General features: G+C 33.4%; 3 protein-coding genes across 3 annotated transcripts; 2 read left to right on the top strand and 1 right to left on the bottom strand.

Annotated features, from left to right (window-relative positions):
* Positions 1 to 435: 435 nt before the first annotated feature.
* On the top strand, positions 436 to 5897 carry LOC11421484 (DEAD-box ATP-dependent RNA helicase 57). The gene is made up of 12 exons (XM_003625544.4): positions 436 to 626; positions 754 to 871; positions 987 to 1105; positions 1209 to 1300; positions 1415 to 1511; positions 1647 to 1727; positions 1808 to 2040; positions 3175 to 3369; positions 3473 to 3563; positions 4069 to 4191; positions 4558 to 4708; positions 4884 to 5897. The coding sequence occupies exons 1-12, from the start codon at positions 546 to 548 to the stop codon at positions 5360 to 5362; spliced, it is 1860 nt and encodes a 619-aa protein (XP_003625592.1). The 5' UTR covers positions 436 to 545; the 3' UTR covers positions 5363 to 5897.
* A 524-nt stretch (positions 5898 to 6421) lies between these two features.
* Positions 6422 to 9221, bottom strand: LOC11429894 (pentatricopeptide repeat-containing protein At3g53360, mitochondrial). Its single transcript, XM_024770530.2, has one exon. The coding sequence runs from the start codon at positions 8933 to 8935 to the stop codon at positions 6644 to 6646; it is 2292 nt and encodes a 763-aa protein (XP_024626298.1). The 5' UTR covers positions 8936 to 9221; the 3' UTR covers positions 6422 to 6643.
* Positions 9222 to 11317: 2096 nt separating this feature from the next.
* LOC112416240 (beta-1,4-xylosyltransferase IRX9) lies at positions 11318 to 14807 on the top strand. The gene is made up of 3 exons (XM_024769410.2): positions 11318 to 12242; positions 12908 to 13133; positions 14390 to 14807. The coding sequence occupies exons 1-3, from the start codon at positions 11584 to 11586 to the stop codon at positions 14519 to 14521; spliced, it is 1017 nt and encodes a 338-aa protein (XP_024625178.1). The 5' UTR covers positions 11318 to 11583; the 3' UTR covers positions 14522 to 14807.
* The last annotated feature ends 444 nt before the right edge of the window (positions 14808 to 15251 follow it).

Below are 15251 nucleotides of genomic sequence, written 5' to 3'. Positions count from 1 at the left end.
GTCACTATTGAAAATATTAAAAATTAGTGTTCAAAGCAAAAATAAATTTTAAAACATAGAAAGAAAAAAAAAAACAAAATTAAAGATATCGTCATAATTAATGATTAATAAACCTAAAGTACATAGCAATAAAACTTAAACTGAGAAGAATATAACAAAAATGTACTAAAAGTAGGCAGAAGAATATATTGAAGAGTATATCGAAATTTATACCCTTAAAAAAGACAATTTTTTTGAGTAATAAAAAAAGGAAATATTAAAAAAAAAAAAAAGTATTTGAGGAAATTAGCCGCAGCAGCTTGCAGAGGCTCAAAGGGCAAAAAGGAAGTGTAGAAAAGAATCTGGGTGAATATTGAAAAGAGGTCCAGTTTTTAGTGGGTATTAGGCCCAATAAATCTGGGTTATTGTGACCCGAACAATTTTTGGGTTGTCAACAGAAAGAAGAAGAAGAGTAGAAGTGAGAAGTGGAAGGGAAACTGCTCAGGTCAGCCGCAACAAGTGAACGACGGTGGCAACTGCAACTGCAAACTCACCGTACTATCAATATGGCGAACGACTCGTCGTTTTTGTTCGCCGGTATTCATTTCGATAGAAAGAAATTCGGCGCCGATATTGCACGCTTCCAGGTATATCATCATTTCAATCTCTCTCTCTCTCTCTCTCTCTCTCTCTCATATATATAAGTGCTTATATATAAGCTATTTCTATACTTATTTGTTCTCTTTAACTGATAATTGTTATTTTCTTAAAAAGAAAAAAGACACGGATAACAGTTTTGCGAAGATTCAGACCGTGACAGAAGATGAAGAAAGCAAGGAAACAATAGAAGCTGTGTCTGGAAAGAAGAGGAAGCGCAAGAAAACCTCTTCTGGTATTCTCATTCTCAAAACATTTTATTATTCGATACCATCATTATTTGTACCAATAATCTTTTTTTTTTTTTTTTTTTTTTTATCTCACTTTTGTTTCATTTCTATGAGTAATAGAAGCTGTTGACGGATTCAGTGTGTTCCGAAGTTCAACATCCAAGTCAAACGAAGAAGGCCAAGCCGATGATAATGATGAGTCCATTCGGCTGAAGAAAGAACAAAATAAGCAACTCGAGGTATATTTCCTTAATATTTCGTGCAAATTAAAAACTCTTATGTTATGTGATTCGTGCAATAATTTTCCCAACATTCACATTTGTTTTTTTTTATTGTTTTTAGCGTGATGCTATCTTCAGGAAGAATCATAACATTCATGTCTCTGGTTACAATGTGCCGTCCCCACTTCAAAGCTTTGATGAGTTGAAAACAAGGTTAGGTTTTCTGATAATATTATTATTCTGGAATCTGTTTGTTACTTATTCTGCGTATCATTGTATATTTGTATGAATTCACAGTTCAGAATCTTATTGAATCGTTTATTATAGATATAAATGTCCATCCTATTTATTGTGGAAACTGGCAGAACTTGGATTCAGAGAACCAACACCAATCCAACGGCAGGCTATTCCAGTACTCTTACAGGTATGGATTGCATTGGATATTACCTTTTTCAGAAAATTGTTGCTGTAGTTTGATCTTTTATATTTATTTATTCAAACTTGATATTGTCTGCAAGATAGATATTATCATAACATTGTTTTTACTGATATGGGATAGGACCGTGAATGTTTTGCGTGTGCCCCAACTGGCTCTGGAAAAACCCTTGCATTTGTGTGCCCCATGCTCATGAAGCTCAAGGTATTGTTTATATTTTGTCCAGCTGTCTTTTGCTTCCAACGTCCCGTGTCAGGAGCTCCAATAATCAATTGTTTTTATAGGCTCATGCAAAAGGTGGCGTTCGAGCTGTTATCATTTGTCATAGCCGTGAATTATCTGGTCAAACATACAGAGAGTGCAAAAAGCTGGCCAAAGGAGAAAAGTTTCGCATCAAGTTAATGACAAAAAATCTTTTAAGAAATGCTGATTTTTCAAAATTTTCTTGTGACATACTTATATCCACTCCACTTCGATTATGCTTGGCTATCAAGAAGAAAAAGGTTGATCTCAGCAGGTGTGTAATAATGAAATAATTAGTCTTATTGCTTTAAACTTTAAATTCTTAAAAAACTAATCAAGTAATCATTACATGTATTTAGTCCATAACTGCTCCCACTTTTTCATTTACGCTATAGCTTAAATATCACATATTGGCCTCTGCTTTGCTCTGTCCATTATCAACCAATTGCATACTAAATGTAAAATAAGATCCTGGAATGGTACATTTGTTTAGCTGTTAGTCTTGCTAAAATACGATAACAATGAGGAACATTTTTCATGTTATTCCTCATTTATGGTCATAATGAAGGATTGAAGGCTATATCCGAATATCAACAATCTATAGACCTGCTTTTTGTATTTTGGTTTATTGTCAAATTATAGTCATGGTAGCAGCTTCCCCGTTTAAAGTTGAATCTGCTCAAACTTGTAGGCGCAATTGGATACTAGTAACTATTTGCATTTACCTTTCTTTTTATCTGGCCTTGTGGACTAAATGAAGTAGACGCAAGCAAATAATTAGTTGATCATTCAGTTGACTCACAAACCGTAAACCCAAGCAGCAGCAACAACAACAACAACAACCAAGCCTTTTCCCACTAAGTGGGGTCGGCTACATGGATCAAATGACGCCATAGTAAACCCAAGCAGCAAAAACTAAATTTTAGGATCTGATCATCGACTCTACTAAGTCTAAACACATTCCTAAACAGTGTTATTGAGAAGTAAGCATTTGCTGCTTCCATATGACTAGCCAGTTGGAGCCCACTGAACATGAAAACAAACACTAGTTCAGTAGCACAATTATTTCTGAAAGATTATACTTTCATATATGATGGGATGACCCAGTATTTGTTGAATATTCTTTAAAAAAAAGTGTTTGTTTGGCTCTCTATTAGGTGTTATGTAATTTAATGATAAATTTGACTGGGTACTACAAATAATAGTAGAGTCCAACTACAGTTGGTGTTGATTGTATTGTGAACTACATAAATGATTCATGCACTTTAAAACTTTGCATGCTGTTTTTAGCAGTATTCTACATTGTGTCAGCAAAATCAGTAGTAGTAGACGCTAGGCATGCAATGTGATTTACTAAATGGTTGTGTTACTGTTGATATATTTTCTTTCAACTTTTTGGTTGCTGCAGAGTTGAGTATCTTGTCCTTGATGAATCTGATAAGCTATTTGAGCCTCAATTGTTCAAGCAGATTGATTCTATTATCAAAGCATGCACAAACCCCTCAATAATACGCTCTCTGTTTAGTGCTACTTTACCTGATTTTGTTGAAGATCGAGCTCGAGAACTCATGCATGATGCTGTTCGGGTAATCGTTGGCAGGAAGTAAGTGCAATACAAAAATTTATTAAACTTTATGCTCATGAGCATTACTTTAAGACTGTTCTTCACGTTATTGTAAAAAATTCTTTTATGGGAATCACTTCAGGAATATGGCTTCTGATACAATTAAGCAAAAGTTAGTTTTTACCGGAAGTGAAGAAGGAAAACTTCTAGCGATTCGGCAAAGTTTTGCAGAGGTATGATACTAAGATGAATGCTTTAGATAACAGGCATTATTGGTCAGTTTGTTTTTCTTCTATTTTCAATAGGCGGCTGTTTGTCTCTTTGCAATTTATCATTAATGTGTATTTCCTATTATGAATTTATCTTGTTTGCTGTTTATTGTGCGCTGCATGCATATTATTTAACATTGTCTTATTCCAGTTTGGTGTAAAAATGTATTGTGAGGGCCTGTTTGGATTGGCTTATTTTTGAGCTTATGCAAAACAGCTTATCCAAATAAATAAACTTTATGTATTATTCATAAGCTTGTCAAGGTAGTTTATGAAGATACTATTTTTGTTTGTGAGAACTTATGAATTAATATAAATGCTTATTATTTGCCTAAGCTATTTTTCATAAGCTCAAAAATAAGCCAATCCAAACAGGCCCTAAATGCTTATTGTCGCTCATTCTTAATGTTATTATTTAGTTTTCTTGCATTTGTTGACCTTTTTTTTTTTTACCTTTGATATCTTGAAGAGTCTAAATCCTCCAGTATTGGTCTTTCTCCAAAGCAAGGAGCGCGCGAAAGAGCTGTATGGGGAACTTGCATTCGACAATATTAGAGTTGATGTCATCCATTCTGATTTGTCTCAAGAAGAGGTAGTTCTCAATCCCTTTGAACAAAATAAGTTACTTGTTGGAGTATGAAGTAAGTCTGGACATTTTCCCTTCAGCCTAGAAACACAAAAATAAAAGAGAAAACCGATGAAGCATATGACCAAGATCTGGTCCATACTATTTGTATGGTGAAGACGTCAAATTATAATATTCCTTGTTTGTGCAATTGTTTTTGTACTTGACTATTCTGTTCATCATTACTGAACATGGCAAACCTGTTTTAATATACAAATCTGTTTTAACTTTTAATCTCTGATCATCAGCAATAGTTATTCCATTATGAAAACATATTTGTTAATGTAGCCGTAACTGTGATGTAATTTTTCTAATCTCTTGAATTCTGTACAGCGAGAAAATGCAGTTGACAACTTCAGAGCTGGTAAAACATGGGTTTTGATTGCCACTGACGTGGTTGCTCGGGGAATGGATTTCAAAGGCATAAACTGTGTGATCAATTATGATTTCCCAGATTCTGCATCTGCATATATCCACAGAATTGGTTAGTGCCACGGCATTAACATTGTTTTAGATTTGAGAAGAAGTATTCATAGGGGTTGTGATTCGTATTATTCACTCATGGAGCCATTTGTTTATTATATATTCTTTAATACATTAATTTTTAAATATTATATGATTCTATTTTTTGCTAAATATAAACATTGATTTTTCAATAGGTCGTTCTGGCAGAGCAGGGAGGAGTGGGGAAGCGATTACATTTTACACAGAGGAGGACATTCCATTCCTGCGGAATGTATCTAATCTAATGGCATCCTCAGGCTGTGAAGTTCCATCTTGGTTGACGGAGTTGCAGTTGCAGAAGAAGAAGTGGAAGAAGCATCGACCTGACAGAGATTCTATCTCAACCAAACCAGATCTACCCAAAAGTGATTCGATCTCAACCAAACCGAAGTTGCAGAAGAAGTTGAAGAAGCACCGACCCAAAAAAGATTCTATCGTAACCAAACCGGATCTACCCAAAAGTGATTCGATCTCAACCAAACCGAAGTTGCAGAAGAAGTTGAAGAAGCACCGACCCAAAAAGGATTCTATTGTAACCAAACCAGATCTACCCAAAAGTGATTCGATCTCAACCAAACCGAAGTTGCAGAAGAAGTTGAAGAAGCACCGCGACCCGAAAGAGATTCTATCTTAAACAAACCGGATCTATAAGCCTGTGACAGCAGAGAATGGGACCAAGTTTTTGACTGAAATGTTTAGCTGTGTTTATTTTTTGATAGACCATACAACACTGGTAAAATTTATAATTCCCCATCTCCAAAAAATGATGATGAAAAAAAAAGTGAGTGCAAGTGTCCAGGCAATGTTGCCTAATACTTCCAGAAGCTTAAACCATGATATAATCATTTCCAGTACCTTCATGCCAGTTGCCACCCTCATTGTAGACAACCCAAGTGGTCTCTTATTAAATGGGAATTTTTGTGCCTCTCGTTGTAGTAAACATGTAGTTTGTTTTACCCTTAAATGTCTGATTCGATAAACTTCAAAACTCCATCTCATTTAATAGATTTTCATTGTGCTATAGCTTTCATTGCGGTATGGTGGTAGTTGCCTCAATGCCAGGCAAACATTAATTAGAACATATTCCCATTATGATTTATGCAGTGTATGATTATTTCTTACATTTTATGTTGTAATATTACCAAGAATTTGAAATGTTGTTTGAGCTATATTTCTATTAATGACACAATTATCACATGTTGGATTTGGAAGGCTTGATTTTCCTTCCGGCACTTTTTTTCTTCCATTCCTATGCTTTTGCACGAGTTTTGCTTCTGGTCATTGACTGAAATTGTTTCTAGTTATTGGCTGAAATTCTGCTCTTCAAATGAAAGACTTTTCTTGATGCATTATGTGACTGATGTAATCTGCAACTTTTTTTAAATGTAAGACGTGATAAATCAGCATAATTGATGCCAAATCTAGAAACTGTTTGGGAAAATATGTAAGCAATCAGTTTAAAAGAAGCATGAAAATTGAAACAGAAAATTCAGGCAGTTAAGCTCATCTAAACTTTAAAGCAGCAAATTGCTTGTGGAAAATTGACATATTGATATTACAGACAGAACTAATCAAGCCGTTAATGAACTGTTCAGCTAAACCTAGATGCCTAATAATCAAAGCACGCACAAAAGGAAAAGCACCATTATTAGTATTTTGCTAATCCTTCTGGCCAATCATCACAAACTTCTTGTAGTGCAGCATCAAAACTATCTTGGGATCATATTCAATATAGTTTTTCTTTTTCAAATACATATTTTGAATATAACAACTGTAAAATAGGGGACAGATGGAATTAACAGAATATAACTCAGAAGAAAAACAAACAGCGGATAATCCTTAGATTAACTGGATCCTGGATCAACCTTTTTGTTACACAAAAGTGTAGCTCAACTACAAATTTCCAAATATTTTCCTACCAAATGCTAACGTCTAACCTCTGGCAAGGATCATAACCATCATCCAACACCTGCGACCATAACTCTTCAAGCATTGTATATATGAGGTTCCTTTGTGGATGTGAACTATCTTCTGAGAAGAATATATGGAACTTATCCTTAACTTCTATCCAGCTTTGACCAGGAACCTTTTGTACACCCATTTGTTTCATTAACTTCCTTAGTTTGGCAACTTCTTCCCAATTGCCAGCAGAAGCATGTATGTTACAAAGCATCACCATTGCAGCAGAATTGGAAGGGTCAAGCTTTAGTATATTTCCTGCGCCTCGCTCTGCAATGTCAACATTATTATGAGTTTTACAAGCAGCAAGTAGAGTTTTCCATGCAGTAATGTCAGCGTCAAGTCCTGATTTCTGAATAAAAGTTTCTGCTTCATGCAAGCATCCAGCGCGAGCAAGCAAATCGACTATGCAAGAGAAGTGCTCTCTTGTTGGTGGAATCCCGTGTTCTGTTTCCATGGATTTATATAAGCGCCAACCTTCCTCCACCAATCCAATGTGACTGCACGCGCTGAGAGCGCCAAGATATGTGACCTCGTTAGGCTGAACGCCTAGATTCGTCATAATTCTGAAGAGATTAAGAGCTTCATGTCCAAGTCCACACTGAGCATAACCAACAATTAAACTACTCCATGAGACTATATCCAGGTTCTGTGTTGAATCAAAAACATCCCGGGCGTGTTTAAGTGATCCACATTTCGCATACATGTCGATCAATCCATTGCACACAGAAACATCAAGTATTAGCCCACTTTTAATACTATAGCAATGGACTTGATTCCCCACTCCTAAAGATGTCAGTTCAGCACAAGTTCCTAATAAAGTAGTTATGGTGATACTGTCAGGTTTATTTCCAGAAAAATGCATTTCCTTATATAATCTGAAAGTCTCTCCTTCTTGCTTTTTCTGCAAGCATGCTGAAAGAATAGCATTCCAAGAAACTAAGTTGGCATTTCGACTTATATCCCTGAAAACATTCAATGCATCGTGTAGATGTGAGCACTTCGTGTACATGGTTAGCAATGAGTTGCATACGGTTATTTCCTTATCAAAACCTATTTTCACAATGTAAGAATGAATCTGCCTGCCTTGGTTGAGTCTCACAGGGCTCCCACATGTGCAAAGTAAAGAAATATAAGTAATGCTGTCTGGGGTCAACCCAATATGAATCATCTGACGGAAAAAATCTATAGCTTCATTTGCATCACCATTGTCAGCAAATGCTGCAATAATTGCATTCCAGGACACTATATCAGGGTTTTTAATCTGACAGAATGCCATCTTTGCCGAAGGTAAGAATCCGAATTTCGCATACATGTCACAGAGAGAGCATCCAGCAAAAACGTTCCTGCGTAAACCGAATTTAACACACATTCCATGTACTTGCTTTCCATACTCTAATTCAAGAAGACTGCTGCAAGCACTGAAAACACTGCCAAATATAAACTCATTTGGCTGATAAGTGCCTTGCCTGAGCAAATCTCTGAAAAGATATAAAGCTTCTACCCTATAACCAAGTTGAATATACCCCGTAATCATGGTACCCCAAGAAATTAAATCCTTTGTAGGAATCCTTGTAAATACATTGGAGGCATGTTCAATTTGTCCGAAATTTGTATACATTGAAATAAGAGCATTTTGGGAAGTCAAGTGATGACCAAACCATGATTTAATGACATGGGCATGCAGTTGCCTGCCTAAATCTATATCGCCTGCAATGTAGCAAGCCTTAATTACGCTTCCAAAGGTTAATTGGTCCGGAAACTGACCCGACCGCGTCATTTGAATATACATGATGATGGCATCATTCGCTTGACCGTTCTGTGAGTATCCGGAGATCATCGAAGTCCAAGAGACCACATTTGGCAGCTGCATTGTGTCAAAAACTTTTCTAGCATCCTTCATAGAACCACATTTTCCATACATATTAATCATATGATTTTGGAGAATTATGCTTGGTTGGTAGTTGGACTTTAAAACGTGATCATGAATTTTCTTCGCGTAATCAAGAGATCTAAAGTTGGCGCAAGCCAAAACTAGACTTGTATAGGTGCTTGGTTCAAAATGGCTATTCGAATTCTTTAGATGAAAATCAAACGCTTCAAGCGCTTCCTTGTAATGATGTTGCTTACACAGGAAGATTATGTAACTATTGGTTGGTAGCTCTTTACTGAGATTGGAGAAAATTGCAGGTTGTAGACTAGGTTTTACATAACTATACATACGTCGAAATACGCTATGAATGGTCATAGAGATGATATATTTGAAAAGCAAAATATGTAAAACTCTAGTTATATTAGAGAACCTTAAAAGGGCAATGAAGTGGTCACAAATGAGTGTTTCAAATGTTAGTGTGTGAAAGATTAATGCGAACGAGCCATGTCACTAACTCTGCTATAGAATGCTAAAGTCACACTTCCTACAAGCTCTTAGTGGCATTTTTTCAAGCAGCTACTATGCAACGAAATTGCATTCTAAAATTTGAGCATAAAATTGGAACTGCAAAAAGTGATAACTGAAAGAAAATAACGCACCTGAAAGTTTCTGATAAACAACTTTGAGTGAACTCAAACATCAGAAACAGATAATACTTGTACACTAGTGTTGTGTGCTTGTGTTGTTAGAGAGTTACAAAAGTACCCATAAACCTGATTTTTGGTTTATGACATAATATAGTGATATTTTAACATATGACAATTTTCTCTTTCATGCTCGCATTATTTTTTACATTATTTCTCTATTGCTTTTGTTTCCGTGCAACTACCTATTGTTTTTTTGTAAATTATGGTTGTCCTATGCGTTGTACATCAAATTGGTTGTTCAAATAACACTCCTCTTTCTTTCACGCCTCTAATTTTTACTAAACACAATTTTTTTTTATCTAAAGTATTATTTGAACATCTTATGTGGATACCATATAAAAAATATACGTAAAATAGTGAAAAAGAAAGAAAAAAGAATCAATAAAAACATAAAATATTATAATTATATGGTGTCGAACAACATTTGTGTTCTCAAAAATTCAAAATATCATGTGTTTGTCTATTTTCTTTTAAATAATACCCTAATATTTCACAAGTCCCACAATCCAAATAAATAGTGAGGGTTTTTATTCTCTGTCTTGCTATTGGAATTTAAGTTCTAGAATTAGAATTTTAAGAATTAAAATCATTTTCAATGGGGAGCTTACCCAATAAGCAAGAGTATTTGTTTTTTTTTTTTTAAATAAATATGCTTATAACAATTCATTAATAATAAAATGGTCAATATCAATATAACGAGGTACATTAATGTGACAACCTCAACAAGGATGTAATCTACATCATTTGTTTGTCGCCTATTAAACTAGGCATTTGAGTTTGTGAAGTAAGGGTTGAAATTTCTTTTGCAAGTGATGATAATCTGTCTAAATTCAATAACATTTAAATAGTGATAGTTGAAAGCATATGTAGTGAGCTTTGAATCTAGGACAAAAATTGACATTGTCAAACCTCATGCCACTTAGCCACTCCAACGCATAATAGAGACTCATAGCTTCTCTGACATTAACAACATGGATAATCAAAATCGGAATAGTTTTAGCAAGAACAAACACACCATCCACATTACGGATACACATCCCTTCCTGTCATATTCAACTGTTCCAAAAAAGAAAAAAAAAAATCCTCGACATGAGTATTATTTAGTATTCTTACTGAAGAGCAAAATAATAAAGTACTTATTTGTTAGAAAAGCTTTGTATGCGAGATACCCACATTTTTAATATTAAATTAAAATATAGATTTTAAACTAAATCTTTTTCTTATGGGTTCCACAACATGACTTAATAAATAAATATAGTGGAATTTATTTAATATCTTTTTTTATGTTAGAATAGAAAGATTGGACCTGACCCAAAAAAAAAAAAAATAGAGAGTTTGGGTGATTAAAATACTGTTATTAAAAACTATAAATGAGTGGTGTGTACATGCGAGATCCGCCTAAGAACCAAAATGAAGAGAGCTCCATTTCAAGATCTAAGTGTTATAAAATTCCTTTAAAAAAGTGTTATAAAGTTATATAGTTTCAAAAGTTTTTTCTGTCAAAAAAAAGTTTTTTTTTTAAATAGTTTAGAAATTTAAATTTTGATAATAGTGATAAGTGCAGTGAATTTTGTAAAAGGAGGAGATGGTATTTTGGGGAACATATTAGAAACACTGGGTGGTCTATTTAGTAAAACTTGGTAGCGTAAAAAGGAACCATAAAATCAGCATAATATGGAGTATATTACCTTAATTCTCACCCCCACCCCACCTATTTGCAGTAATCTATAAAAATAACCAACTGCAAAAGATTCACTGTGCCAGTTATTCTGCCAAGACATTCCACAGTCAATGTTTAATTAATTTTTCAATGCACATTCCTCTTATTGGACTAGTCAACCCCAAATTATAAAATTAAACCTCCCAAACGCCACCATAGGATAATCACTAATCAGTAATAATAATAGTTAAATGGACAGGTGCTACATATTATTGAATAGATAGATTGGCACCATCCCAACTGCTATTTGGTATAAGATAGCAACTAATGCTCTCGCACTAATAATTTCTTTTTTATATTTCTATGTATATATATTACTTTTACTTCAAGTCACAACCAAGTGAAGCAATTCCTTACATATGAAATACCTCCAAACAAAAGCTAATATTTTAGTTTGGTAGTACCAATCATAACCTCAACATTTCAAACGTTTCCATTAACAAATATGTGCTGCCACAAATTCACCTAAACTATATACTTTATATTACATTATTATTATAAAACCCTTCCCTTCATTCTGTTCCAACAATTATTCAATTTTATTCCATTTCAACCTGAATTTTGTGGTCAATTTTTTTCTTCTTCTTCTTCAGAAGATGGGTTTAGTAGAAAGGTCAAAGAAAAAAACCCATTTATGGAAGAAAGCAATGCTTCATTTTTCTTTATGTTTTGTGATGGGTTTTTTCACAGGTTTAGCTCCAACAGGTAAATCTTTAATATTTTCTAGCAAATTTGAAATTTCAGTCTCAAATAGAACAGAAGTTGTAGCACCACAACCTTCTCAAATCTCAACAAAAAATGGTAACAAAAGTTGGACAGCTCCAGCACCTAGAATCCATAGCCAAAAAACAGCAGCAGCAGCAACAACAAAATTGCATGTAAAACCACTACCTCAATTGAAGCCTAAAAGACTTTTAATCATAGTAACACCAACAAGCACAAAACTACCTTATCACAATGTTTTTTTGAGAAGGTTGGCAAATACTATAAAGCTTGTTGATCAACCATTGCTTTGGATTGTTGTCGAAGCGAAAACCGAATCAACTGAATTGCCAGAGATATTGAGGAAAACTGGTATCATGTATAGACATGTTGTTTTCAGTGAAGAGTTCATGGACTTAGAAGCTGAATTGAATCATCAAAGAAATTTAGCTCTTAGACACATTGAACATCATAGACTTAGTGGGATTGTTCACTTTGCTGGCCTTTCTAATGTTTATGATCTTCAATTCTTCCAACAGCTTAGAGATATTGAGTATGCTTTTCTACCCCTTTTATTTGCTAAACTAATTTTAGTTCTATATTTACATTATTTATTTACAATGTTAATTTCTTATGTCTTATGGAATAGTGTGTTCTCCTAATTTTGATGTAGCTAGTAGGTGGAAATTTAAAAATAAACAACTTTTTCAATTGGATGGAAAAAAGGCTAGTAAGAAAATCTTTAGGTATTCCTAACACTAGTGATGATGATTATAATAATCAAATTAGCAACTCAATTCTTTGCTTTGATTTTAAATAGAGTCTTATCTAGTCGACGATGGATTGATCTTTTAAATTAGTTGATAATTAGGTTAGATACCGAGTTTTTTAATATCAAAAGGAAATTAGTCACTCGAATTATAGTGACTAGTAATATAATTTTTAATATTAACAAAACTTTAAAGTGTTCTCCAAAGTAAATTTGATCACATTAGTCATTCTAAAAGAATTTCAGGGCAAAAATGTCCATTTATTGATGATTTTCAATTTCTTGGATCATTTGAAAATTTCTTCGTTGATTGATTTTAAATACCAAACATGATTTACTATATAAATGATAGTGATCATCAAACATGATATTTCACACTTCCTAGGTGATTTTTAAGAAAAACTAATGTGCTTCAATCTTAATTATGTGTTTATTTGACAATTGAGCAGGGTCTTTGGGACATGGCCAACGGCATTATTACTTGCAAACAGAAAAAGAGTGATAATTGAAGGACCTGTTTGTGACTCATCTCAAGTTATTGGATGGCATTTAAGGAGTATGAACAATGAGACAATCACTTCTCCCATTCATATTTCAAGTTTTGCATTCAATAGCTCCATTCTGTGGGACCCTGAGAGATGGGGTCGCACTTCATCTGTTAAAGACACTTCTCAGGTAAATATTATGATTACACTTCATCAATTGGTATGTGTTGTTTATGACATGTTTGATGATAAGACCTCGATTTTTTATTTTATTTTTGTAAAGACTAAAATTGTTACCGAAAATATTGCGAGGATTAAAATTTGAAGAAAAGTTGTATGCGGACTATTTTCTTTGTTGTTGAAATGTTATAGAGTAAAAAACACATTTAACTTTTTTGATAATATTTTTTGGGTTAATTAAGTTTTTAGTCCTTATAAATATTTACAGTTTTGTTTTTAGTCCCTACAAAATAAAATCATATCTGTTAATCCCTGTGATATTTTCCTTAAGCATTTTAGGGACCAAAACTGTTGATGGAAAATTTATATGGACTAAAAATACTGATGGAAAAATTAATAGGAACTAAAAATGCTGATAAAAAATTTTATAGGGACTAAAAAGTGTAATTTTATTTTGTAGGGACTAAAAACAAAACTGTGAATATTTATAGAGACTAAAAACTTAATTAACCTTATTTTTGAAGCAATTTTTTTTTTAATAAATGCACTATATTACACTCTTATAGGAACTTTTAAAGTTGCTTCAATAAAACTCAAATAAATTGCTTCAAATGCACTTAAAAAGTTAGGTTGGATATCTTTTTGGTCTCTAAAATAGACAAACTTAATCTTTGAAAACTGAAAGAATAAAAAATGTTAAATAGTTAGGTTGGATATCTATTTGGTCTCTTAAATAGTTTTTTTTTTTTTAATGGAAAAGTTTAACTAGTTGATAATCATGTCTTAAATAGGATATTGGTATTCACCAAGGTAAGTTAGCTTATACATTCCAAACCTTAACTTTAATGAACATGATCATGCCTTCACAGCTTGAAATTTTACTTGCGTTTAGCTAACGTTTACTCAACCTCATCCAACAACTTTAAAAGGGAAAAATCGTACAAAATACTAGGTAATATATAATGACAACATGATTGACAACTTGAACTAATTGAATAAAAAAAAAAAACTAAGTATGTAGTGTTTTCTACTCCGCATAATGTCTATGATATGTGATAATGCATTTGGCTTCCTTTTACTCCAAGATAGAACCTACTTTAGTTATATCTTAATTAGAAATCTTAGTCCACATAAATGCAAAGTGACAAAATATACTCATCAACAATGTCACTTTTATTTTAACTTTGAATGAATATTTTTTATAGCTAAGAGCTTTGTTGCTATTTTGTCCTAATTATGAGGCTACTTCTTTTGTGGTTATCCTAGAATTCAATCAAGTTCGTGAAGCAAGTAGTTCTAGAAGATGAGGCTAAGTTGAAGGGAATTCCACCGTACTGCTCCAAAATCTTGCTATGGCGTTTCAACTTCTTTTATAGACGCACCATTTCCAAGCACTAGTTTTCTAACTACTATACATCATATGTTAGCCAAAGATAAAGGGGAATGATAGAGAAAATAACGAATATTGAAGCAATTCAGAAATTGCCAGTACAAGGGTTGCTATCATACTGCAAAATATACGAAATTTATTCATTTTTTATCTTTGTAATTTTCTTCCGTATATATTTTTTATTTGTGTTCAAAAATTTTGTTAGCTTACGTAAGAGGGTCTTGTCCTATGAAGCAAAACTTTTGAAGCATGTTTGATTATTTTTTTAACATAAAGATTCTCAAATCTAAAGCAGATTTGTTATTGTTTATTTTTCTTTCTTTGGTTTAGAGTTCATTCACCAAATAGTGGATAATGCTTGGACCTCTCTCTTTTGGTCGAGCATATGATAAGACCTATTTGGTTTGGAAGTACGCATGTGAAAAAATTATCAAATTTTGTATGCTTATGGATAATTTGTGCCGTCCAGGAGAAACTCATTTCTGAGTCTCGTGAGTGTAGGTTAGTTAATAAGGACAACGCATAACATATATGCAAGGTCTGAGATTCAAATCTCGGCTACCACAAAAAAAAAATACTAATTTCTAAAAAAAGATGGGGTTTTTAATAGAGAACATGGGAAAGCAACACTTATTAGTTTAAGGAAGCAACCAAGTTAAGTTCTTATTATTGTGGCTTATTTAAATAACAATTATATGATTACTTAAGTCGAACTTCTCGAAGAGTCTTTTGGTGGGG

The sequence above is a fragment of the Medicago truncatula genome, chromosome 7 (genome assembly GCF_003473485.1).
Source record: "Medicago truncatula cultivar Jemalong A17 chromosome 7, MtrunA17r5.0-ANR, whole genome shotgun sequence".
In the NCBI taxonomy this organism is placed as follows: domain Eukaryota; kingdom Viridiplantae; phylum Streptophyta; class Magnoliopsida; order Fabales; family Fabaceae; genus Medicago; species Medicago truncatula.
Note: the sequence above shows the minus strand (reverse complement) of the source record. Positions and strands in the feature narration are given on the sequence as shown.